Genomic DNA, 27,562 nt, shown 5'->3' with positions numbered 1-27,562 from the left:
TCCCGTAACGCTCGCCGTACTGTTGGGGGGGAGAAGCGGTGGAGGGGAGATGTTCATGTTGCTGCAGTCTGCAGTCTGACCGCTAGATGTCGCTAAAAGTTACACACTGTAGCTTTAAATAAAAGAGCAGTTTTTACCACCCGTACTGCTCTGCCCATCAAAAAGATTATTTATAAAGAAATTAAATGAAGTTATGACTCACACTGAGTATTATGAAAATCTCATTAAGGGACTGTAATATTTATTCTGTATATTGTGTAACTCTTGTTTTTTGTGTGTCTTATTCATATGATATCTTCATAAGTTTGGTTTATTTGTGTTTATAGCTGAATTCATCCAAATAACCCACATAAATACATGTACTGAATAAAACACATCAAGAAAATGCTGCTCCTTTCTAGCCGTGTCTTCCCTTTTACACTCAAAATGTCTTATATTACCTACACATGGGGTTAGGTATACTGCTGGGATTCATACTGCTGTTGGTAATTGCTTCACTCATTTTCATAACTGCACCATGTACATACTTAAAAACTGGGCACATTTGTGGTAATCATGCAGAAGCTCTACTTTACTGGTTCAGTTGCAAACTGAAAAAGATTGCAGTTCCCCACTCCACAATACAACAACGCCAAACAGTAAAAAAAAAAAAACTCTTTCTCTCACTTTTCTACAGTCAATTTCAATAGGGTTGTGTATTGCTATCCTGTGCTAACTGAACAAGGTTTTCTACAGCCCAGAAACTAAAGAGGTGAACTACAGCAGTCACAATAAGGGTCTGGAAGAGGCCTGACGTTGCTTTTCTTTTTGCCACGCCCTCATATGGGGGAATTCATGACAAAAATATGGACCATTACTTTAAAAAGATTTGTTACACACAACATGTTTTAAAAAGCAAATATCTGGGTATGTTTTCATATATATAAGAAAGGCTTTAAGATTTCTGAAAGCTCTTTGTGTAATTCAGTTGTGTGAGATTTTATATATTTTTGTTTTGCTTTTTGTTGATGAGGCATCTAAATAAATATGTATGTAGTAATAATTCTTCAAAGCATTTAATGTCATTATATGGAGTGACATATTTGGATTTTCTTTCTGTTAATGTTAAGTTTTTTTGGCCAACAGCTAATTAAAATCCATACTCTAATTTTTCCTTTGAAAAATCAGGAAATTACCTACACTTATCTATACACTCATTGATACCCAACCTTTTGCAGCTTACCTTCATTGTGGAAATGGTGAATGATTAAATAGGGACTTCCAAGGCAGCGTTTTAAAACAACAAGTTCATGATTTGTGTACACAAACTTGACCAAAACAGAATATTCTGAGTGTTTTAAAAGGTTACCTTTAGCTGACAGCAATTATCTTCAATAAAATTAATAAACTTTTAAAATATTTCATATTTTTTGAAATATTTCATAATTACTAAAGTTAACTTTTTATATTGTTTCTTGCACACATATTTATTCCTCTGTACATGTACATAAAGAAAAGATAGAAAGTACTGCACTGTACACTTTGCTGACTGTGTGAATTTTAGAACACATAATATAAAAGATGTGACTGCACTTTTCTCTCATTGTCCTAGTCTCTAGTGTTTTTGTGCGTGCAAATAAGTAATGATAACAAAAAACTACCATGCCTCTTGTTTGCTTAATACATTATTCTCCTCCTCTCCCATACCAAAGAATAGTTTAAATCTGAGTCTAAATCTCCTGTTCTGAACAGAAATGCTAAAATTCTGACAAATCACAGTAAAATAGATTTAAGCAGAAAAACAGAAATCATATTTTTATTCCTGCTATTTACAAAACAGTATATCAAGTTCACATCTAGAATCAAAAATGAACAGTAAAATGCAGAAGAAAAAAAACCATAACTGCAAACGTACAGCATATCAGGCATTTATGGTTTAAGTGCACAGGTAGATTAATTGTATTTTACAATATTTAAGAACAGGAGTATTTCTCACGGCAGGCAGCTCATGCAGAAAAATGTATATGCTAGTGAGTTTTCTATGGAACAGTGACCTCAACTGGATTATAGTAGAAAAGCATTGACTTATTTTCACACAAGAGCCAGACTGCCGCAGTTTCCCATTTTTACCCCCAAACTCAAACCAAAGAATGATCTCAGCTGCATGTCTATAAGATGTGCAACAAAAACAAAGCCACCTCCTCAAACATGTGGTTTTGATTGAATATCACTCATTCATTTAATGTGCTTTTCAAAAAACAAACTGCAACGTCATCATTTCAGAAATATACACTGTGCATAACAAGAAGTCAAGACATTCAATGAGAAATGCATCCCATTCTGATGGTCTAACCTGATTATATATGCAAGAAATACTGGATTATATTCAATAGAAGCACTTTGTTAACACAGTTAAAAATGTGCTGCATGAAGCTTTTATCTAGCAATAATCTAATGTAGAAAGTTGTGTGCTTTAAGACAAAATAATTGTTTAATATGTGGTTATACAGAGGGGACGTTAGGGTAGTATAGCGAAAAGAAATCTGTACTGTAGAATTAATCCGATTTCTACCAAGATACCTGCATATAATCCTAGCAAATGAATTTTGCTATGCTAACTTTGTTGATAGCTTTTGAATTAATACTTGACAGAGATGCACCAATCAGGTTTTAACTGGTCAATGCCGATTTCTGCTTATAGTTAGAAGCCTGACCAGCTGATTCTAATAGTTATTTTCCTACAGTTACACGTCGCCCTGATTATTTTAAGAGGTAAATATTTTTTAATTAAGATGGCAGAAGTTTGTAATTGTTCGGTATGTGTTTTTAACAATCAATAAATCCAATTTGTTTTATATACTTGACCTGCCCATGTCTGTAACATACTGTTTGAAAATCTCTATTGGTAATCACTTTATTTTCTTCTAAAAATAATTTTCAACAGAATTATAGTGACTTTGTATTTTGTTGTGTATTAAAAGGAAAGAGGAGAAATTATGTGGAGAAAAGTGCATAATCACTGCATGGGTCCCTTGTATAAAGTATTCATGGGGACAGGTCAGAACTGGATCAGTAATGGAAATATCTAACCTTATTGCAGTTATAGTTTTATACCTAACAACGGATTTTCTCAGAAGTATTGTTTGCCCACTGTGGGGAAATAGAGTGGGTTCCTTTTCACAGGATAAACTACCAAATAAACCGTATCTAAAGGAACTCAAATTGGAGCTTTTTACTTTTGTCTTTGCTGCTCACTGTAGCTCACTCGTCTAAAGCAGATTATAATCCGTCTTTTCCAACTTTAAGCCTGCTCCTCGGCTGTCTTTTTATGCCTCACTTTTATCATTCAATATTTGTTCAACATATTTCTATAGTTCTCAAAAAGTAAGACTATTATTGTGAGCTAAAACATATGCAATATGTAAAAGGAAAAAATTTTAAACAGACTTTGCATGCCCTTTGAATAACAAAGACACATATGACAGTATTGACAGAACTTGGTTTGAATATGGAGGGCGCAGAGTGCCACTATTCAATAAATAAATAACCTATGGAATAATTATTCAAATGTATAATTTTTGTATTAAAACTGGAAATAAATAAAGAATTTATTTAATGATAAATATCTAATCAGATGTCAGTTTTTACACAGGGTGCCTTAGTCCTGCCTCTTTGACTTTGATGGATGTGTGACAGTTTAAATAAATTAATGCAATGCTTCAACACAGGAAAAATGTGATAATTCATTAAATCTTTAAACAATTATATTTCATAAAAGTTATATATTTAAACAAGCGTGTATAATTAATCATATGTTTGTTATTAGTTAAAGTCCGTATTGATATTCAGTTTTAATAAATTAATGTCACATTTAAATAATTCTTTCATGTTATTTATGTATTCTATAGCGGCACTGGTCGCCCTCTATAGATATATACTAAAAATTTTGTGAAAATTATTCAATATTTCTATAAAATCCAGGGTTTAAAAAAGCTGAAATGAATCCCAAAATCAGACTTTTTAAAAAATGATGGGTGTTAGTACAGTAAATATCCCCATTTTGGAGGCCAGACAGGTTTGACTAAAGAAACTAAGAAAAAATAAAGAATTTACTACATTTCAACCATTTTGGACGCATGAGGTAAAAAGAAGGTTATTATCTGCATATGGAACAAATGAAAAAAAAAACATTAAAAGGACTTCCCTACATATCCCATGACAAAACAAAAGAATAAGCACCAGATAAACCGCTTATTTGACAAAATATTCTTTGAAAGCACAATCTTCTATACGGCAAAAGCATGTAAAAGTGTGAATATAATTTCAATACACGTAAAATTGCATTCAATTGCTTTGTTTACAGCAGTAAGGCTTAAAAAAAGCAATGATATAAATCTAACTATGTAGATCACTTGTCAACATCAGTTACATGCAGTAACATGTATAAAATTATAACATATTGCTACAGCACATAATAGCCTTATTATGGTATGCAGCTTCAGGTGCCAATTTAAACCATTTATGCTTGTAGTGCCAAGTGCACATTTAAATCATAGTAGTGTGCAGCGCTAGAAAGCCCCTGGAACGTATCTGTTGGACTGGAGGAGAGCTATAAACTCTTGTTTCCTTTTTATCTGTCCCATCAGTTTGATGCTCATTGCGAGTAAAATAATCTGAGAACAGAAGGAGACCAAAAAAAAAAAAAAATGCATTAGATTTAATCTCTTTGATTATAAATGGAATAAAGCAAAAGCTTACCCAAAACACTCCACTTCCAAACTGTATGGCCATCACTAAGGAGAAGGCCAGCTTCAGCTCGGAGAGATAAATCGGGAGGCAAGGCTGTGGGATGAAACATCACAGCTACATAAAGGCCTAAAGCAGCAGGCGTAAACAAGATATTGATCTGGTTGATGCTAATGTTGTTTCCACTGTGTCCAATTACACCGACTGAAGTTTACTTACTGGCTTTATTTGCTACACCTAATCAAGTGTTTATCATGGTCCTCTCAAAATTGGGAAGATTATTTTGCTTGTATCACTAGCAGGCATTAGTTTGGTTGTTGCATTTTCACTTTAACTTTGTGGTCATGTCAATTTTTTATGTCAGGGGTTAAGATATGAAGGGTTTATTTTCAGGAGACAGTGATTGTGTACTACACTGGAAAAAAACGAAATCTAAATAAGTAATTTTTTCTTAATATAAGTGCATTTGTTCTTGAATTGAGGAGGTAAAGGAGACATTTTGCCAAAGGAACAAGATAATTTACTTCTAAAATAAGAAAACCCAATTACATTGTCTTATTTTCAAGTGCATTTTATCAAAATATCTTACTTTAAGAGTAAAAATACTAATTTCATTGGCAAATCCTCTCATTTACCTACTAAAATTAAGGGTAAATTCACTTAATTTAAGACATTTTTAGATTGTTTTTCCAGTGTATTATTCAAGCTGTACACTGAATACTTTATACTGAATAAAACATGTAATGTGTTAATGTTTTCCCGTTAAAATATAGAATGATATAAAAAAAAAGAAAATACAATTTTTTGTGAGTTTTCGAACAAAACTTGCATTGATATCTGTGTTCACTTTTGATTCCCAATCAGTTATTTTGATTTTTGAGAGTGCATTTAGTTAACTTCCTGTTTTATTCAGATAAACTCTCCTCGCTGTGGATTCAATAAAAAATACTTTAAGTTATGTTTTTTACGGTTTCTAATCTGCATCCCTGCAAAGAAATTGTGTTTAACATTTCCCTGACTTCCTCAAAAAGCTCCACACTGAATTTGAATCTGTGTTATATTTGCAACAATCTTTGCCTTGCAGCTTTATTATGACGTTAGAAAATATGTTGTTTTTTTCTTTCATTTGCCACATTACAAGGGTATAAAATGCTAGCAATCACTATGCTAACACCATTATACTTAATATATGAAATAAAGTTAGCAATCAAATGGACATGGGAATGTGTTTTACCTCTCGATAGACATACTGGTTCTTCGGAGCTCCAAGAGTGGCGATGCCTCTTAGTCGAACCTGGTTAAAAGTGCAAAGATGAAACTTAATTATGAAATGAAACATTTTGCATTTCTAATTTTCCTTTAATTACTTTTTTTTTAATGATTTTCATGAATTGTACATAAGAAACTCTGCAAGTCTAATCTGCAGTCATATTGCTTACATATTTGCGTAGCTACTGAGAGTTGCCATCATGGTTCTCCCCTTTTGGACTTCTTTTTGAGTTTTCAGTTATTTATGTCATTCTCTTCTATTGTCAATTGTTTTTTTTCCCTCCATTCTGTGTTATATTTAAGCAGTGTTGCATTTTTGGGGTTTCTCTCTGCTGCCCCCTTGTGCCAGTCTCCTTTTCCCTAGCTCCCTTCTAGTTACTTCTATCCACACCTGTTCCAAATCAGCTCATTAGCCCATTCTTTATTCAGTCCTGTGAAGTTTCTCATTGCTAGATCCTCTTCATTGGTTAGCTCCTCATGTGTGTTTCTTTCTGCTGTCTCCTGGTTTTGGTTTCTTTTTTTTTTATTGTTCCTGCATTTAAGATTTTGTTGCAAAATGCATTGATTACATTGATGAAAATATGCAATGTTGGGAATACTCACACATTTTCCTGGATAATGACAGTTACAGGAGGCGGGAATGGATGCACCCCAGTCCTTGTAGCCTTCGATGAGACCACAGCATTCCAACTAGAAGGGTTACAAACAGGACGTCATTCATGTTATCTTTTTATTAATGAAGGAAATAAGATTGAAGCTTTAAAAATGACAGCTAAATGAAAATAAAAGTTTGTGACTGGCTTCTGTTCAGTGGTACAGTAGTTTGTTGCTGCCATTGGGTGGCGATATTAAAACGATCTACATCTTGGCCTCTTTAGTAGTATAATTAGAGAGAAATACTTTCTGTTTTCTGCTTTTGTACAGGCATATTTATGTTTTTGATGCCAATATTCCATAATTTCTCAAAAAACCCAAAACATTTTCTTTTAAAAACAGGAGACATGGGTTACTGTAAAAAAATGCTTAGATACCGTGATCGCCTGCAAAAATGGAGTGAAATTCACTAAACACTTTAGATCGATTTAATCTATAACATTTTGGGGGTGTATTTTTTTTTTTTTTAAATAACTTAAATCGTTTTTCATTCTTTCCTTGTTCATAAATTTTAGTCATAACAGTTTAGGTTCTCAGTTTCCTTTGAGGGTTTTATAAAATTCCAACAAAAGATTAAACTTCTATAAATCTTTTTCCACATTTTTACTAGTGGCATCAAAGTAGAGCTAGGGTTCATTTTTATTCATATTTATCCAAATGTAAATGACATTTTACAGCAAGTGTAAATGGATGATGAAACTACAGGCCTAGGCTTACTTCCTCTTGGATATTATGGAGCAATGTCCTGTTGGCTTTGTTCGGCCCAGTGAGCGGCATCATGGCCAGCAGCTTGGACTCCTCACGGACAACGCGTTTCTAAAGCCAGAAAAAGGAGATCTCTAAAGAAAATGTTGTTAAATATGCAAACATGTGGGATTTAAAGCTCATACCTCATAAACATCTTGATAACTTAATGCCGTTCTGATAATTATAGTTTGACTTGCCGCTGCCATGCCAGCTGCATACTGCAAAAAGACACCAAAGTTATAATAATTATCATAAATTTGTACAAAAAAACACTTTTTATGTGTTTGTTTTACCAGAATCAAACACCATCTCTTTCCTTTGCAGGCTCCGAACACACCGAGCACTGACAGCAGCAGGCAGCCGACTTCGATCACGTACATCATTGCTACAGAAATACTGGGCACCATCTTTAGAGAAAATCAAAGTGTAGTCAGTGGGTTGGAAAAAAAAAGCATACGCTGCACAAACCAGAAACTATATTGTGTGGTTATGTGTACTGTTACTTTAAACAAAAATTTTTGGCATGTTGATAATAAAGTGAAGACAAATTTGATTGTGGAAAAGAGGGCAATGCATTTTTCCAACAACTGATTTCTTTTCGCCCTACTTTTTGAATTTTTTACTTTTGAATTTTTCTTAATATTCCCTAAAATAATCTGTTTCGGGTTAATATATTAGATTGCAATCTAATATGGGCAGTTTATGTTATAATTGTCTTATATTTTGCTTTGCACATATATAAACAAATTAAATGTATTTTCAAAACCTTTAGAAGACCACTCAAGATGTTACTCTAAAATATTTCAGCAAGCATGTCATTCCAGGAAGATTATATAAAAATAATGCTGCCATGGTAAGTTCAGGTGAAATCATTGGAGAGGGTTCATTAATAATCCCTTTTTTTCTGCTTCCTTGCTTTAAAAAACTACATTTATCCATTTAAAATAACAAAAACTGACAAACATCAAAATTATATCTTACCTTGCCAGTTTGTATAAGGTCCCGATGCCAAATCACAGTCAGCCTCAACATGAAGAAACACAAAGCCTTGAAAAAAAACATCTCAAAATGTTTAATTTCAGTTTTTTTCCCCTAAACAAATAAATTCAAATCCTCTTTAATTCAGACTCTCCACAGAGATTATGCATTGCAGCTTATAATGTCAACCCTCAAAGGATAAGTATTCTTGAACCCACTGCTGTCACTCCTTAAAGGAGCAGGAACTTATTTAATAAGAAAGGAAAAACAATAATAACACCAGGCATCAAAAATATTGACCAGCTGGCATTTAACGCATCTGGAAATCATTATTTACTACAAATTTAGCATTATTTAATATTACAAAAAAAAAAAAATGTAATTATAAATTTTAAGAAGGTATCAAAACAGGCCTGTTCGGATAAACTGGAATGCACCTACCATATGTACAGCGTTAGCGAAAATAAACGGCCTTTTCAGGCTCGTTTTATCCGCCACCACGACCACTGAGCTCTTCTGCATGATCTCTGTGGACTCGCTTCAAAATTCCTTTTTCTTCTTTAATAGAAGGAGAAAACACATCGGCGAGGAGCCCGCAGTGGAGGCAGTAAGGGCATCTGTCTGCATCCGCAGGACGTCACGGTGACGGGCTGGATGCTGACTCTGTGCTGCCTTCAAGTTGCCTGTGGAAATGTAGGAAATACGAGACTTCTGATTTCTGATATGCCATTCATTGAAAAGCAAAACTGTAAATGGGGAATATGAAATTAGAAATAACTGAAATCTACGGAAGAGGATTAGGGACACTGAAAAAATAAAAATGTTGACTAATTTTTAAATTTTATTTCAGTTTAATATCGGAAAAAGGTCAGAATTCTGACTTTAATCTCAGAACACTGACTTTAATCTCAGAACTCTGACTTTTTTTTCTCATAATTCTGACTTTAATCTCAGAATTCTAAATTTATTCTCACACTTGTGACTTTTTATTCAGAATTCTGACTTTTTTTTCTCACAACTCTGACTTTAATCTCAGAATTCTGACTTTTTTTCTCACAACTCTGACTTTAATCTCAGAATTTTTAATTTAATCTCAGAATTCTGACTTTGATCTTAGAATTCTGACTTTAATCTTAGAATTTAGGATCTTAATGTAGATGGGCACTATGAAGACATAGATGTTTGAGCACTCAACTTCACTGACAAAGATGTGAGTTGTTTGGAAGGGCCAGTAACACATTGGTGGAAAATGACGGAATTAGGCAACTTTTTACATGCCCGAGGGTCCCCAGTGATGCTGTTTCATTAATGGAAGAGCAGAAGATGATTAAAACAAGAGAGCTAGTCTCTAACGCAGACATGGTTACTGCTTGATGCTAACATGTTTGTTAGCTGTCAGAATTCAGTCAGAATTCCGAGAAAAATGTCAGAATTCTGAGATTAGAGTCAGAATCCTGAGAAAAAAGTCAGAATTCTTAGATTAAAGTCAGAAATCTGACTTTTTTCTCATATTATACTGAAATAAAATGTAAAAATAAGTTAACTTTTTTTTTTTCAGTGGCCCTAATCTTCCTCTGGAGAAACCTACTCTAATTTAAATTTTAAGCTTATTATTTTAGGCTGTATTCTATAAGGCATAGTTTATGCAATGTCCTGCAATGTTTTGCAGTTAGATTTTTTTTCCTTCAATACTTGGATTTTTATTTTTTACTATTTTATAATTATATGTTTAACATATATTCAATTTAATTTAAATCCAGTGAATTGTATAGCCGCCTTTTCATTCCTTCATCAGTTTATCTTTTACTTTAAGAAACCATCAGTGTTTTTATATTCAGGCCATGAAACCAAGCTGAGTCATAATCCACCATCACTTTGTATTCAGTGAGTTTGTTCAAGCACATTCTTCCTCCTTACAGAAATCGCAAGGAAATGATCCAATTGAAGAGATTGTTAATCATCTGTGCAAGATCTAATGGTACTATAAATAAGTGCTTTAATTTTATTGATTCTCAATATGATTTTTGCTTCACTTATTGCAGTTTTTGGGATAAATGTTTGCTAGTTTAATCTATTTAAATAGCTTTCGTTCAAGCAAATCTTATGTTATGGCACTTTGCAGGACAAACACACCCAGCTTTTGTCTAATTTAATGAATCCATTTTCCGTCACGCTTATCCCAAGTGGGATCGTGAGGGGTGCTGGTGCCTATCTCCAGCTGTCTACGGGCGAGAGGTGGGGTACACCCTGGACAGGTCGTCAGTCATTTTATGAATCAATTATTATAATTTACTCTGAAATAGTTAACACTCACTGAGCTAAAAATACTATAATCAACAGAAAGGAACAAAAAACTATGAGAAAATAGCCATAACTGTAATTCACTAATAAAGTTGAGTTGCAAGAAAAAAAAAAAACTGTCAGGGAGTCCTCCTGCTGGCTATTCTAAATAGCTCAAGATAACCTAAAAAACTTTATCTATGAATTTGAGCAAAATTTTAAGGTTAGTCTTAAATTTAATAGAAAAGAAAAACTGTTTTTTTTTTTCAAACTGGGAGCTGACTGAACAGGAAAAGAGCATCATCCCTGAAGTATCTAGATGCTATTCTACTCTGCATGACTCTATCATCTACACAGAGAAAAAGTTAATAAGAATATGCTGCTCATTTTTGCAACTCGAAGTAATTGTACAAGGTTTTTAAGGGTCTGTAAGTTTTTCTTTTGAAATTTATTACATCTGCCTTCATTTTTAATCTTCCTCTCTGGTTTGTTGAGCAATATGTTAACCCTCTCAGGTTAAAATTAAGATGTAGTTGCAGGAAAAATCTGATATTTGGAGAAAATGATCATATGGGGTAGTAATACTGTATACAATTCAGACTTTTTTTTGAGAGAGACCTTCACTTGCAAAGAATTCTGGGATGTTGCAGATTTGCAACAGTGGCCCGAAGTGGTAAATTAAAACTAAAGACTGGATCTGATATGAACGTTAACTTTATTTGAATGTCACAAACAAAAAATTAACAAAACAAAATTCGAAAAAAAAAAAATTTCTCTCACAAAATTAGAGACAACTTTTTCTCAAACATTTTCTACACCAACATCTCAAAAGCTCTTGAGAAGGCCGTCTCTGTTAAACTGTTGCTCAAAATATAGGCAAACTAGTAGATAAAGCATGTAGCATCCATTGGTACCTGTTTGGGCACACATTGCGAATCCACAACATTGAAATCAAGATGCCTCTGGTGAAAAACCCAGAGGAGATAAAATCTACTCATTGGCATACAGTATGTCATATCTATACACATTCATGATTCATCTTGTGTAGTATTGATTTCAAAATAATGGAAATTGATAGTGATACTTAAATGAAATTGGTGCTTAGAAAATCTATTTCAGTGACACCAAGGACTCAGCCATGTTGAAAGTGAGTCAGCAGTGCTATCTGGTAAGCTGGAGAGAAACTGTCCTTCTGTTGTACTTCTGAGTAACAAAAGCTCTTAAAATATGGATGTGGAGTAATTAGCTAAATGGGATTTAGCTGTTGCAAATATGCAACATCTGCCTGGAGAGGGTTAAGAGAAAAGTCAAAGATCAACTTGTGTCCATGGAGTTTTATACTTACAGCCTGTCTCCAATTCACTTTATACAGTATTTTCTGACGGCTGCTATCTAAAAAATGTCAAATTGAATTTTTTTTTTTTTTTTATCTTTCACAAACTTGAAAAGTTTGTGAAAGATAAACTTTTGGACTGATAACTGAAAATGTATCAGGGCTATCAGCCCTGATACATTACTTCTATTATGTCACTGAAAAATAATTACTATTATAAGCAATGACCAAATATGGATAGAAAATCTAATCAATTTTAATGCTTGCAGATTTCATTGATTAAAATTTCACATAATGCTATAACAATGTATCTCCCAATTTTTAACCATATTACCACAACAGTTTTGATTATAACTCTAAACTGTCTCAAAAGAAGAATAAAAAAAGAAATGGCTTTAATTCAGTTACTATTGAAGAAGGAATTAAGTAAACATCTATATCATTTGTCGCTTCGTAATTATTTTTGTTTGGGAAATCTTTATACAACTGATACTATTAAATTGGTAAATATGAAAACTATATGTGAAGCACTATAGATTCATTAAATAAATCACCTGGAATCCAGTTTGACTTCTTGCCTCAAATGGAACCTGTAAAACAAGTTATAGTAATAGCTTCTGCTCTAGATTAATGCAACAGTTCTTTCAGGAGGAACAGGTTAAGAAAGTTCACTGCTCATTAACTGCATTTCCCATAGTGCAACATTAGATATGGAGCTGGGCTACGTATTCATAACAGGTGGGGCTGGTTTCTATTGTTCCTGTGGGTCATGTGAGGAGGGCAGGACTCAGGTGAGGAAGAACAGGAAAAACTGATGGGAGAAACCCAGAGGGAGGAACCAAGAGAGAATGTGTGTGTTTATGTGTGTAAGAGAGACCTGGGACGACAGACTGCTATGAGGTGATACGATTTCACACCTACTAACTGGAAGATTTTTGTTCTTTTATTGACATTACTGCAGATTATTCATGAGGACACAAAGGATGGAAGGGATTTTTTATGTTGTTGGTTACCATGGACGGTAAAGTGGGTCAACACCTGAGAAGGAGCTGAAAGGAGCAGCTGAAATAACGCATTTTTGTAGCACTGAAAGAGCATGAGAGCGGAAGGAAATACTAAACTTTCAGGGAATACAAGAGAGAAAGAATGCAGAACTGGAAATAATTTGTCTTTTTATAAAACATATAGAAAAAAAGATTTCTGGTGCTTTTATCACATTGAGGACATCATCTAATCTGCTGATTTATATTCTGCTTAGCTGTTGTTGCTTGTAACATTTTTTTTTTATTATTGGGTCCTTTTTCTGCCTTGATTCAAACACAAAGATAACCCATCACCTTCCAGCTTCAAAGGTCAAGCATTCCAAGTGATCTAGAGTGCAGCTAAAGGAGAGATCATTTCCTCTATTCACGCTGAAATAGACGCAGACACACTCTGCTGTACTTCCACAATGCAGGCACCAGCACCTGAGCACGATGACACTTTTGATTTTCTTTTTAAGATCATTCTTATTGGGGACACCAATGTGGGGAAAACCTGCATTGTCCAGAATTTCAAGTCAGGGATTTTCTCAGAGAAACAGCAGAACACCATTGGGGTGGATTTTACTGTCAGGACGGTGGATATTGATGGAAAGAAAGTAAAGGTAAGTTTTCTACATATTTTTTTCTATTCTAGTTAGATATTTAGAAGACAATAAATAAAGGATCTACAAGAGGCATTAAGGTTTGCTGAAGTGTTTTGGTTTGAAGATACTTATGACAGATAATCAAAAGTAGAGCTTCTATTTTATAGATTTTATGACCTTTTGATCCGTTTAACAGCTTACGGTTAGATTTTATTCCCATTTTATGCAAAAGCGGGTATCCTCAGTGACATTACAGCAAGTTGTAATGGCAGTTTGCTTTGGGCCTAAACAGGTCTGACTGGCTGCTGGTATGAAGAACTTGCCAATCAGGTTCCTCCCTTTGGTGACTGCAAAAATAGACGCTCATCTACTGTTATCTCACTAGAAAAGGAAGCTGTTACTTTTTAAGACCTTAATTAGTTCTGCATCCACTGACCTAAATAAAGAAATAAATAAAATGAAATCATACCCCTTGATTCCATTTAGTTCACCTTATTTTATCAGGATTGTATGCAATATACAAAAAACAAAATAGTGCATCATTTAGAAGCCTTTCTTATCCATTTTGAAGCAAATCATCCCCACAGCTCTATGCTGCCACCACTGTATTTCACAATAGGAAAGGTGCTTTCAGAGGGATACATTTTATTCCTATATGAGGTGACACTAAAGTTGGCCGATAACAAATCCATAACAACCCCTTTAACATTCCTCTTTAAGTTTAAAGAATATCATTATGAAAAGCAAAAAAACTCCTATTTTGGAAGAGACTTTCAATCTGTGAATGATTTTGCTTTTTAATTTGGGGATTTGGGTTTTTATCTATGCTAAGAAAAAATGTCCTCATGTTACATCAAAACATTTTGTTAACAGTCAACAGATCAATATTTTGTTGACTAAATGTTGAATATAAGCAGCTTGGGTGACCTCTGGAAGGGTTTTAATTTGTTTTTACAAATCTTGTTCAACAGTTACTGCACCTTGAGGCTGTTATAAGTTAAAATACCTGCCAAGACTGGATTGTTCAGATGAGTGATTATTGTGTCTTCATCTGCTTTTTTCTGCCTGAAGCTACATCTACAAAGCTGGTTTTCCAGCTTAGTTATTTTTAACCAACAGAAAGTCATTGTTAAGTTTTTATTTCACTACTAAAATACTCTATTGCCAAGTTTGCTTTTACTTTCAAAACACATTAGGAGACTTATTTTTTTATTTTTTTTTTATTTTATATACTCTAATAATCCCAGAGGGAAATTACTTCTTACCATTTGCTCTATCATTTATTTAACCTACATTTAAATATGTATTTAGGTCAAAAGATGCCTCAAGTTCATGTTCAGCAATTTATTTCCTTTATTTTTCCTTTATTTCCTTTATTTGTTTGCTTTAAATTTATTGAACTCTTCTCTAACTGACTAGCTTTATTGCTGTGATGTAATTAAATGGGTTTGCTTTTTGAGTGTAGTCTGGTTGCTACAACGATACAAAGGTCTCTTACTGAAGATCCTTGGAGAGTACTCTCAGATATGTATGAGTACTCTAGATTCTCCACAGGGGAAACCAAAGAGTTTCTCCTATCATTGCTGATGCAAACTGTTATTTGCTTATAATCGCCATAAAAATGAATCTACTTCTCAGTTTGATTATTGGGGATAATTTCCACATCTGCACTCAAACCCAAAGCAACACCCTGAAAAATCTCCTATTACCTCCTCAAATGCCTCAGTATGACAGCATCACTCTCATCACACCTGGTCATGTACATGCTTTTTTTAAGTTTATAGATTCAAGCATAACCAATAAATCCAATGATTTTCCATAGTTCCTCAATCAGGAAACTCTAACCCAGATGGCGAGAAAAAACAATATATAGGAATTTATTCATGTAACATAAATTGTAACTGTAAAATCATTACTGAGCAGAAAACTTCACATTTGGTTCTTTTGTGAGTTTTAAGTGTTCAACTGTCTTTGCCTCCTACAAATACAGGCGGTTAAGTCTATATATCAATGCCAGAGAAACAGCTATTACGTAGGTACGACACACCCAGAGCAGGCAGCCCAGGTTTGGGGTTAAACCCTAGTCTAGGTTTGGTTTGTTTGTGTTTAATTACATATCACACCATCATTCTTATTGTTAGTTTTCTACAATATAAGTCTAATTAGTCATGTCTTTCTCTCTGTGTTATCTCCCACTGCTTTTGGTTGTGACAGTGGGTATCACAAAGCATCTTTAGCTTTATTTAATAGTACTACTAGAGGAGAAGACTTTTTGTGAGAAGACACTCACAAAAGTAATTATTTACCATAAATATTATCAGGACAAAAATAAAGACCTAAACCTCCAAGCAAAAATGCAATCATTTATGTAAATAACATCCTGTTACATAACACTGTGCCAACCCTAACTTGTACATAAACAAACTAAAATAGCAAGGATTCAGGTGTATTTTTCTGCTCCCCCTCCTTTTTCTATTGACTGAAGTTGCTTTGCTTTTCAGCTTTTACAGCAGCCTTATCCCTCAACTTTAACAGCTAATCGGAGTTCATGATTTCTTGTGGGATTAGCCGCAGCCTTTAATAATGTTTGCTTAATAACCACTTTCATATCTTCATAGTGACATGCTGAGACTCTGTTCATTTTCCTTTTAACTATTTTCGGTCCAATCAATGGGAAAATTGCTTCTTTTAAACCGCTGCTGATTGCTTTCCTAGTAAACAGTGTGTAAATATCAAACATTAAGCAGAGAGAGAAATATCTCTAATTATCAATCTTTTATTTTGATCAATGCTGCACTTTATGGAATGGAAATGTTCCTTTTCACTGCTAAGTTGCTGCTCATTCCCTGTCTGAAAGCTGTATAAATGTCATTTTGTTTTGCATACACTCTGTATATACAAATTGTCAATAAAGTTGCCCAAGTCTAAGTCTTTTATAATAAAAACTTTCCCTTTATTAAGTATCTACACCTAAAATAGTGACGCTAGACAAAAGTCTATTTTTACTACTATTAAAAAGTAAGTTAAATCCTTAAAATAATGTGAACATTAATCTGGATGTGTTTCTCTGTGGGACAGATGCAGGTTTGGGACACAGCGGGTCAGGAGAGGTTTCGCACCATCACACAGAGCTACTATCGCAGCGCTCATGGTGCCATGATTGCCTACGACATCACACGAGCTTGCACCTTTGACTCGGTGGACCACTGGATCAAGGAGGTAGAGCTGTATGGAGCAGCCAATGTACTCTTGGTGCTAATAGGTGAGTTACATTTGGACCTCACTGATAAATTAGGACACTATGGGCCTGATCTTTAGAGGGTTTATGTGCCCTAAAAGACGTGCAAACTTGTTTGTATGGTCAGAGCAGAAATATAAAGAAAGTGCAGTGATCTGTGTTTGTATTTCAGCAGACAGTGTCTGCAAAACTTTATTTTGTGTGTGTGTGTGTCATCATCAAATCATAATATGACCAAACCGCGCAATTTCTGGTTGGAGGAAATGAAAATGAAAACATTTTCCACGTGCAACATAGTTTTTTAAATCTAATACTCAACTGCAGATAAAGTTTTTACACTATTTTAGCACTTTACAGTCAGATGCAACAGTCATGCAAAATGTTCTGGAGTCATGTTGTTCCAAAGGAGATATTGGTAAAGATATTCTGTGCACATCTACATACCTTTGGAGCAGAAATAACAATAATAGAGAGCACTTAGAGATAGCCTACATATATAAAAAGCTGTTTTGGTATATTATTGTGAAATAAATTTTATCATTACTACCTCCAACTATTTCTTAGAACCTCATCTTTCTTTTGACTGCTCTCAACAGCTTGTAGAACATGCAACCTTTTTGTTGCACCTATCTTTATATAGCAATAAGAAAAGACAAGGACATAGAACCCTAGAAGTAAAATTTGATTAAACTGCCAAACAAGTCTGGATTCTGATTTCCTTTAAATTCTGTTTTCTGTGGATAATTTTCTTGGGCAAAAATGTAAGTTTTAGTACATCTGAGGTGTGTGTAATTTCCATATCCATTTTTTTCAATGACTTCATGATGTCCTCCATTTAGGTAACAAATGTGACCTGGAGGAAGAACGGGAGGTTCCATTCCAAAAAGCTTGCAATCTGGCAAAAGAAAGAGGTATACTAGCTGCTTTGGAGACATCTGCAAAGGTAATACATATAAATACAGATAAGAATTTATAATGCGATTGAATTTTGTATTTATTTAAATTGCTTTTTATCTTCTACAGCAAAGTCAGAATGTGGAGGATGCTTTCTTAATGATGGCCAGGGAGCTGTTGTCTCGGAATGGCCTTCATGTCCAGCAGGCTGATGCTGAAAACCCGAGCATGCCGAGGATTCTAATCAGGGAGAACTCTCGACCGATAGACATCAGCATAGGAGCCTACATTCCACCGGAGAAGGAGAAGAAGTCATGCTGCTGACTTGGGGAAACTTTGACTGAAGATGCTGAACAATGTGAAGGACATTTTATTTATCAAGAATGCTGAGGAATGAAAGAAACCAGGATGCTTTATGCTGGATGCATTTATGAGGCATAGAGAACCGAAAATCAGCTAAAAAAGGGAGGTGCTGAGGAGATGGTTAAGAAATATTGATTCCATCTGATCTTAGAGGAATGCTGATGAAGCGTTTTCTCCAATCTATGATCAGTGTTCAGGGGAAACTACAGTAAAACAATCTTTTCCACAGGTCCATGGTGTCATTCTACCTATTAGACTTCTAATTCATCTTCTACAAATGGACACATTTGAATCCCTAAGTAGCCTCAGCAACTGTCTCACAAGAAGTGGGAAGGTGTTGGGGGAGTGGGGGGGTTACAGTGCAGTTTTGCTAAAATGGTGTAAAGCTTTGACCGTTTCCTCATACTGTACACTGTAGACCTAAGTATCTTACACAATGTGCCATACACAAAACACTGTGAAGTATACATGTCTGGATTTATCTCATGAAACATCTCCTCATGTTGATAATAATGTCTTTCAGGCACCTCTATCTGCTCGTTATTAACTTAAGAAAATGAAGCAGGACAGTTTGACCTCTGATGGAAATGGATCATTACATGTTTCTAACCTATGTCCAACGTAAAGTTGTCAATCTGTGAAGGACATTGTCTGAACACCAGGTGGTGCTGGTTACCAGCACATGATCTGTACAGTTGGATTCTGTTTGTCTTTCATAATAAAGAGAAACATGAGTTGAAATGAATAGAAAGGGTTTCCACAGATGCTAAGTCGGGATTATAAATATACCAACTTATTGCAATTTTCTCAACAAAAAAAAAGAAAAAACATTCTGCATTATTTTTAAAGGGCTATGATACCAGAAAATGGTATAATTTCTTGTGAAAAAATCACTTGCTGTTCATAATTTTAACTTGAAATACTTGCTGAGGCTCTCATAACTTTTGAATATGTGTCTCATTTTGTTTCTATCACAAAATCCTGTCAAAATACTAATAATTGAACATAATTGATCCCACTGTATGGCGCCTGGGGAGCAATCAGGGATTAAAGGTCTTGCTCAGGGACCCAGAGTTCAGGCTGTGGGGATTAAACCGGGTACTTGCATGCTTCTCAGAGTACAAGCTCACTGCTCTAATCACTAGGCCAACACTCCCCTACAAAGAGTTAGGCAGTAGCATTATGACAATATTTGAAAAGGTTGGAGGAAACCAATACTTTTTGTCACTAACGATAATTGTGTGCCCGGTATCCAGCAGGTAATTGATGATACTGGCTTGGGTATTGTATTATCAGTTTTTCTTGCTTATGGTTGAGGCATTTGCTAAAAAGAAATGTTACCTACAATGTATGCTGGAGACAGATCCGGGGTAAGAACTGAGATTAATATGCCAAATGAAACAAGAAGCATGTTTGTAATAGACGTAATGTTCTCTAATCATTCTTTCGCAACATCAGATCAGCATAATGAATGAGAAAAATGATCAGCAATGTCCCTGTAGAACAAGCGGAGCCAATTTCTGATTCCTGCCATTTGTCATGATTTCACTTTACCGCAAATTAAATATTTCTACATAGACAATTTGCTATTAGTCATTCCTGTTTATAAGTAAAACAAGCAATCTGGAAAACAAAAAAAAAATAGACCCAAATTTATTCCAGAGAAAATACAGAAAATGTCAGACATTAAGCTGGAAAATAACAAGTAAACCAAAGAAAACATATCCTGATCTCAGTGTTACTGCACAGAAACAAAACAAAAAGGCACCACAATCTAACCGGCTGGAATGTCAGGGTTTGGCAACAAACACAGCCTGGTTTGGAAATATTCTTATATAAGATAAATAGAAATTAAAGCCCACCACTTAAAAAACAAAGCAGCAAGGCAATGAAACAAATAAGCGTTAGAGCAAATGTTTATCATCCTATTTTATGCTTATTAATGAGGATGGAAATTGCTTTTTAAGAAATACTTTTACTCAATATTTTACTTCACATACTATATCTTTAACACTTAATCACTGATTTTTTTTTAATCCATGTTGACGTCTGACCTGCAGGTCAATAGTCATGTGTAAATTTCTCCCATTCTAGCTCAATCTGATGATGTCTATCTCATTGGGTTCCTTCTTCCTTATGGGCTGGGGTAGAAGATCCAATTGTCCTTCAGCCATCTCCCCCATCACCTGCTGTGCTTCGTTCTCCGACCCTCCATGTGCTCCCTGCCCATTGTCATTGTCTTCTATCTGTTTATCTATAGGACACTCCCCGTTGTAGGTTTTGACGTAGTCTTCCACTCTCCAGCCCCTGAACTCCTCTGGCTCTGAGCAGATCAGGCCAGTGAACGAGACAGCTGGGTGATGTTTGAGCCAGTAGACCAAGTAGTGAATGTAGTAGTCGCACATCCATGGGTTGTTGTCCAAGTTAAGCTTCCGTAGGAAGTACAGGTCCTCCAGTACGCCGTAAGGGAAATACCGAAGGCTGTTGTTGGACAGATCGAGGTGACGGAGGTGCAGCAGGCCTGCAAACGCAGCTAGGAGGGAAAAGATGCAGGAAAAATGAGCTTAACCCACAAAGCACCAAATCTATGTTTGATAAGAAAAATATATAACAAACAGTTAAACTAAATAAAAAAAAGACATCAAATGTATATTTAACATCAGCAAAGTCTTTCCTCTTAATATGTACCTGTTTTAGCATTAGATGAGTTTGCATCTTTAAAATTCAGAAAACCATCAGCAGAAGGATATGTTACTAAACAAAAATGACCTGTTAGGATAAACTTTTCCTTTAGTAAAAGTTAATAAACTATTTGATTTGTTTAGCTTTTCTGGAGGAGTCTAGAACAGTGGTTCCCAAACTTTTTTGACTTGTGCACCCCCCTGGCCATTTTATCTCACCATGTGTACCCCCTGGGTCAAACGTGTTATGTTAAAAGAATAGAAAGTACAACTGATAAAAAAAAAAAATCTAAAATATTTTTGTTAATTTTCTTAACATTTCATGCTCAGACATTTCATTTTTTTCCAGATTAGAATAAAATAACATAAATATGTTGGCTGGAAAGAGAACAAGTACTGAAATAAATCCAAATTAAGTTACAAATCTATGTTGTTGTTTTTTTGTTTTTTTTTTAATACATGAGCTCTTCTAAATAAGTCCCCTATACACACATACATACTTAACAAATCAGGAAAAAAAAAATTCAGATTCACTGTCATTTTTACTTTGTTTTCATCATTCACTGTGTGTTAACTGCAGCTGCTTTGGAGCTTTCTTCTCTTGTGACCTTTGTCTTTGCACCTGAGAGCAGTAGTGCAAGGCACCAATACCCACTCTAGTCTTTCATGTAAATGTTTTCATCTGTTTAGTTGATAAAATCGTCTTTTATTTTGCATTTGGGTCCTTACAGAGCAAAACCCATCCCAGACCCATTTTATTGTATTTCTTTATCTGGGAAATAAATTATCAAATGTCTCCACATACACCCTGCAATGCATTGACAAACCACTAGGGGTACTATAACCCCTAGTCTGGAATCCCTGGTCTACCACTGAATTGTACTTCTTTGTGTCAGAAGAGATAGAAAATCTCATTGGTGTCTCCATACATACCTAAACAAAAACAATGGTTTTCTGTGTTTTTTGTACCAAAAAAAAAACAAACATATGCCTTAAAGATTGAAGTACTTTCAGAGGATCCTCTTAAAGTAAGTCAAACATTCCTGTTGGCCAAGACAGCCTGTGCTTCACTTACAGGGAGAATTATTCTTTGCATGACAGCAGAGAATAAATAAGATTTGGCCCAGGTTGTAAGGACTGGACATAGGGGTTTAATTCAAGAAGCATCAGCTACCACTAGAGTATGATGTATGGTCAGTAATCTCTACTGCTTGGCAGATATGAGTATAGGAATGTTAGTCGTGCAGCAAATAACTGAATCTAACTTAATATCATTATACTTAAAGAGCTTCCACTATTAAGTAGCTGGCATGCTTTTATTTTTATGAATATGGGAATATAAGCAAAACATCATAAATATGCATTGCTTCATGTAAACTAGTTTAAAATTCCTGGGGGCACCCCTACCTGCAGCCACACAGTATCACCTTTAACCCCTTTTCATATTCTGCACACACTGATTCATAGACTCTTCTAGCACTTGCTGCACTTTATGGACATTCTACATATTACATTTGTTCTAAGGATGTCTAAGATTTTCTCCAAATTCTTTTGCTTTTTGTCTGTTTATAATGTGCATCTCTAAGCAGGGAGTTAGCAAAGCTCTGTAGTGGTTTGATCATTACTGTAAAGATTCCTATTTCTAGGGGATTGTCTCTCAGATGAATCTTAATGCAACCTAAGCTTTTGATAAGCCCAAAACTAACTGAAAGATCAATGTGATCTCTTGACTCACTTTCTAATTCTCCAGAGAATTTCAAAATTAAAGGAATAGAAAAAGTAGCTACAGATAGTAAAGTCCTAAAGACCATTGATGGTCAACCTTAGACATCTGTACCCATATGGACAGATTCCACTGTTCAACTTCTGTGTTATTTTGCATATTAAGGTTATTATGAGGGAGATTCTAGATGGGAATCGAAATGCATAAAAGAAAAAAAGGTGGAATAACGCTTGTGGCTAGTGGCAGTGTGACACTATTATCCATTTTCCCATGGCTCCCCTTGGCCGGGATCCACTCTACACCACAAATATTTCAAACCTTCCCATCAATAGTGGCTTTTATCAGCCCTAAAAAGCCAGCCCCGACACCGAACAAGCTGCAATGAAAATAAGTAGATCCATTTATGTGTGCAATAAGGAGGATGTCTATTTGCCATTTTAACTTGAGTTCTCCCCTTTACTTATTTTTGAAATGGACAAAACCCCCTGAAGCATTAAAAGTAAGTTTTGCTCTCGGATCTAGTCATAAGTAACACTCAAACGGATCACCTAACAGAACCCGAATAGCCAACAGTGGCTTCAAGTACAGCTAATGATGCCTTTTAAATGCCATAGGTGTTGTCACTATGCTTTTCTTTAACATGTAAGCATGAAAGCATGTGCAAGTGTTTAGAGTGGGAGTAATGGGGGGGTCGTAGACTGTTTCTTGCTGTCCACCCGCCTCCGGCCCTGCTTTTATCTTTACAGAGCGGAAGAGAGGAAGAGGAGGAGGTGGGGAAAAAAATGCAAGGAGAGGACTGATCATGGTAGAAAAGTGTGTCAAAATGAAAAACAAAAGAGGAAAGCAACCAATGATTTATGCTAAGCCTTTATAAGCATCTCTGCCTTAAATCATCCAGTTTTTTTTTACAGCACAGATAAATAGATTTGTTGCAGAGAGGGAAGGGAGGATAAGGGGTGTCTTCAACTGAGGTATGTTATCTGGTGAATCATAGGACAGAAGCAGATCCGCTACTGTTCCTTTGGTTGTTGGAGCCCCCCACTACCAAGGGAAAAACGTTCATAATGCTTTCCCAGAGGATGAAATTAACTGCTCTTATCACATACCTATTTTGCAGCCATTAGCATAAGCATTTGAGAAAACCAAAAAAAAAAAAAAAACTGAATCTCCCTGAACCCCACAGTACTGTCTGAGGTAGATCTTCCAGAGTTTGAGACTGTTTCCATATTTTGGGGAATATAACTGTGTGACTTTAAGAAAAGCAAAAAAAAAAAAAAAAAACCATTATCAGTCAATCCAAAAACAACCCTGGTGTTGGATTTTCATTCAGCTTTTTCTCCCCATTACTCTGGTCATCGTCTACATACAAAGCATAAATAAACACCCTCTCAGGAATTTGCTCCAAATGTGAACATGATTAGAAGGTTTTGGGAGGATTGCGGCCATATGTCTCAGTCTTACAAACCTCTCAGAATTACATGGCACTTTTTTTTTTTCTTTGATTTACAAATAGGGTTAGACACACTGGGTGAGCTGCCATAGATTGTTTACGTGTGTTGATGGATAATAAATTAAACCACAGGCTTTTGCATGAGGATTTCCCTTTTGCATAGTGTAATTGAAGTCAGAAATCGTAAGTCTTGTGAGAGTAATTTTTTATTTTTTTTTAGGAATTCCTCTTCCGCTGAGGTTAATGTATTCAGAGAAGAAAACTACAAAAACAGTCTGTTTCAACATAATTTTCTTTCTGTTTGAGGGACTGGTTGTCAGTTGTTTTATCTAAACATTGCACTAATGGATATAAGACACAGCACTATAGTGGATCCCATATGTGTATATACATAAACACATGATGAGTGTATGTTGTAGTAAGGAGTTGATTAGAAGGCAGGTCCACTTCTTTTTCAACATCTCCAAATGTTGTCTCTCTTTGACTTAAATGCTTTACAATTTAGCTTGTACATCCCACTCCCATTTTACTACTGTACCTTCATTTCTTTAGAGAAAAACTATTTGTAGATAAAATATGTTTTAGGGTTTCTGTAAAGACCTATGCATTTCCCTATGATCTCAGGAAAAATTTGAATAGGACATAAGCTTTTTTGGATGAAACAAAAAAGCACAAGACTATATTCAGGTTTAAGTCAGAAATATTCCCCATTTTCATTTGAAATCTAGACTATCTTTATCAAAATTAGTAATCCTGTGAAGTTGTTATTCATGTATTTGCCATTATTTTCTGTTGAAAGGAATATTAAAGATAAAGCCCATCTGCATAGCTATAGTTATTCATTGCTCTGCAGAAGATGCTCAGCTTTTTTTTTTTATTTATATTGATATAATGAATGTTAGCTCATCCCAAATACCTCGAACTTGAATAATTTCCGAGAGACACACACCAAACATGCTTAAAGGCTTACCCTTATTAGATTTATTTCTGTTTATTTATTTGAATGAAGAATCAGTTCTGTAGGATGCAACACATTGAATATATTCTTTTTGAAAAGCATGACAAACACTATGTAAATATTAAGCTTTATGTATCCAAAAACACAGATGGAAATCATAATTAATTGGACAAATAATGTAATTTTGGATTTCCAACTGAAAACAATTATAATAATTGGACTTGAGAAACCATGCAATTACAATTTTACCTGTTGGAAATCAACTACATCCTTTTACCATTTAAACAATCTTCAAACACAAAATGTCTTTTTTTTTTGGTTGTAGTTTTTTAAAGAAACCTTTGGGTTGTGTTTGACCAGAACATATTCTTATCTCCACATTAAGCAGGACCCGAGACCAGTGCTAGGAACCAAATTGCATAATAATTTGCATCACTTTCCTGTGCGTGGTTGGACAGGTGAGGTTTAATATAATACGGTATATATATGTGGATCTGATTATGATTTTTTTTCCTAACAACAATAACGCTAATAAAATGTTTTAGAACTTTATTTTTTTGTGTGTTTACATGCTTTGAAAGGCTATAAAATAGGTAAGAAGGAGTAACAATAATGCCTTTTATGCAATTTAACAAAAATAAAACTATACCTTGCAAGAGAATTGTAACAGGGGTCTTACTACTCAAGTAAATCCCCCAGCAGGACTGTTTAATCCCAGCTTTTCTGTGTGAAACAACATAAAACTGAGCAAGTTCATTCCTAATTTCCTTTTTTAATCTGTGGATCTGCATCATCATCTCTCCTCTTTCTCTGGATCCTTCCAAATAGAGAAAAAATCTGTGGAAGTGTGTCAGCGGTCGCCATGATAAGTGCTAAATGAATAGTGCTGGCTGTAAGGGAAAAGCTACGAAAAGGAAACAGGCTGCTTCCTATCACCAGTTCATTTAGCAAAGAGACCTTTTGATGTTTCCACCGTTGCTAGGTGCTATACAATTGCCCATCATCCTTTGCATGACAGGACATACAGGTACGAGCTTAGCTTGACTTATAGAGATGAACAAAAATACATTATTTCATGACATGTACACTGTGATGTAATGTACACTCCTTTATATGTTTTTATAACGTAGAGCTTTAGCTGTTTTCTAAATTTTTGTCGTTTGGGGTTCCTTTTTAGCAAGGCTGTAGTCCAAATTTTACAAGCATGAGCTACCGCGTAAATCAGTCCCGTAGATTCAGCACAGCAGTCCTTTCCCTACTTCCAAATACATCAAATTGTAGCTCCTACCTCCTGTTCCTAGCTTCCTTCCCTTTACTTTTTGCTCGGTCAAAAGTAAGAACATTATCCAGAGTAGGAAAGGAACAGACAGGTAAATGACTGATGCCTGTCGCATTAGGACCACAGCTTTGCAAAAAAGAATTTATATAAACAAAAGTGACACAAATGGTACAAAGGGTTGAAGCATTCCATTATAAAACCCAAAATATATGAAGGTGTGTACATTTGTATGTTTAGCACAAAGTACATTTGAAGAAATAATGCATTTTTGTTAAACTCCGTCAGGTGGGCTGTGCCAATACGCCCTGATTTTGTGCAACCATACAGCTTGTGCAACCGGTGACGTACTTCCACTGCGGCTTAAGTGTCCTTACTGATTTAAGGGATTTTAATTGTGCCTCTATGTTTAAAGCATGTTGAACATTGTGGCTCCTCAGCCATTCAGTGTCATGTATGCTTATATCAGCCCCCTGCTTGTCCCTGCAGTAAAAATCCCTCCCTGTAGCTGAGTGCATATACAAAAAAAAAAAAAAATTGGCTTCGATTGATCGAGTTGTAGTAATGCATTGCGTTAGACTGCAAGTAACGGAGTGAGTAGCATGTAAAAAAAAAGCAATTTGTTCAAGTTGGACTACCAAAGTTACTTATGCTTTTATTATGTAATACATTTGCTCTAAACACTCCTCTAGACCAACTGTGCACTTCTTGATTCAAATTGCTTCAGTTCTAACAGTAAGTGATGAGTGGAAACACAGTTTAGATGCATGCCTTGTAAAAAAGGTTTGCATAAAATCCTTAATCGTAATATTGGTAACCATACCTCCAAATAACTTAACTCCATACTATGTTAGAAAGCTTGTTCCTATGAGACTGTTTACCATTTCTTTAAGTGACTGGTAAGAAAAGTCTTAATTATCCAACCATATAGAAGAAAGAGACACTTGCACCCATACATCAGTCAAAGCATTTTTATAGATAAGTGTCATGCAGCTCCCCCATTCAACTACGAATGTATGAGTTACCTGTATCTATTTTTTCAAGTTTGTTGCTGCTGAGGTTGAGTAGCTTGAGTTCTTTGGACAGCAGGAATTGTTTAGGCCTGAGATGCTTGATGATGTTATTGGACATGTCTATCCCCACTAGATCCAATGGCATTTCTGGGGGCATACGATTCAGACCTGAAAAGGGAAAAAAAAGAGAGAAATGTTAAAGGAGAAAAGCTATGGATAAAAGAGTAAAAAGTCAAACGAAACTGCAACAAGATGCAAAGAAGAATTTACATTGATATTATGAATGGAACCAAAGCTCCCCGATGAAAGATTTACAGCTCTAAAGCAGATGCACAAAACGCATGAGTTTGGAA

The 27,562-nt window shown here is 35.1% G+C and overlaps 3 protein-coding genes across 3 annotated transcripts in view; 1 reads left to right on the top strand and 2 right to left on the bottom strand.

Moving 5' to 3' along the window:
• Positions 1–1,788: 1,788 nt before the first annotated feature.
• Positions 1,789–9,006, bottom strand: LOC107093284 (tetraspanin-8-like). Its single transcript, XM_015388260.1, has 9 exons — positions 8,815–9,006; positions 8,377–8,442; positions 7,689–7,802; positions 7,539–7,613; positions 7,366–7,464; positions 6,598–6,684; positions 5,960–6,019; positions 4,738–4,821; positions 1,789–4,652 (listed from the first exon to the last, which is right to left on the bottom strand). Exons 1-9 carry the CDS (start codon positions 8,893–8,895, stop codon positions 4,548–4,550), a joined length of 771 nt encoding a protein of 256 aa, XP_015243746.1. The 5' UTR covers positions 8,896–9,006; the 3' UTR covers positions 1,789–4,547.
• A 3,614-nt stretch (positions 9,007–12,620) lies between these two features.
• On the top strand, positions 12,621–18,820 carry LOC107093303 (ras-related protein Rab-19-like). The gene is made up of 4 exons (XM_015388279.1): positions 12,621–13,631; positions 16,692–16,875; positions 17,691–17,794; positions 17,875–18,820. The coding sequence occupies exons 1-4, from the start codon at positions 13,437–13,439 to the stop codon at positions 18,067–18,069; spliced, it is 678 nt and encodes a 225-aa protein (XP_015243765.1). The 5' UTR covers positions 12,621–13,436; the 3' UTR covers positions 18,070–18,820.
• A 31-nt stretch (positions 18,821–18,851) lies between these two features.
• The window catches only part of LOC107093302 (leucine-rich repeat-containing protein 17-like), a 34,533-nt gene continuing 25,822 nt past the window's right edge, over positions 18,852–27,562 (bottom strand). The window contains exons 4-5 of the mRNA XM_015388278.1: positions 27,222–27,377; positions 18,852–20,641 (exon numbers count right to left, since the gene is read on the bottom strand). Coding sequence (XP_015243764.1) covers positions 20,199–20,641; positions 27,222–27,377 — 599 coding nt within the window. The 3' untranslated portion in view covers positions 18,852–20,198. The remainder of the gene's footprint in view (positions 20,642–27,221; positions 27,378–27,562) is intronic.

Source organism: Cyprinodon variegatus, unplaced genomic scaffold, assembly GCF_000732505.1.
Source record: "Cyprinodon variegatus isolate N-32 unplaced genomic scaffold, C_variegatus-1.0 Scaffold418, whole genome shotgun sequence".
Classification (NCBI taxonomy): Eukaryota; Metazoa; Chordata; class Actinopteri; order Cyprinodontiformes; family Cyprinodontidae; genus Cyprinodon; species Cyprinodon variegatus.
The sequence above is the reverse complement of the archived record's forward strand: the minus strand, read 5'-3'. Positions and strand labels throughout refer to the sequence as shown.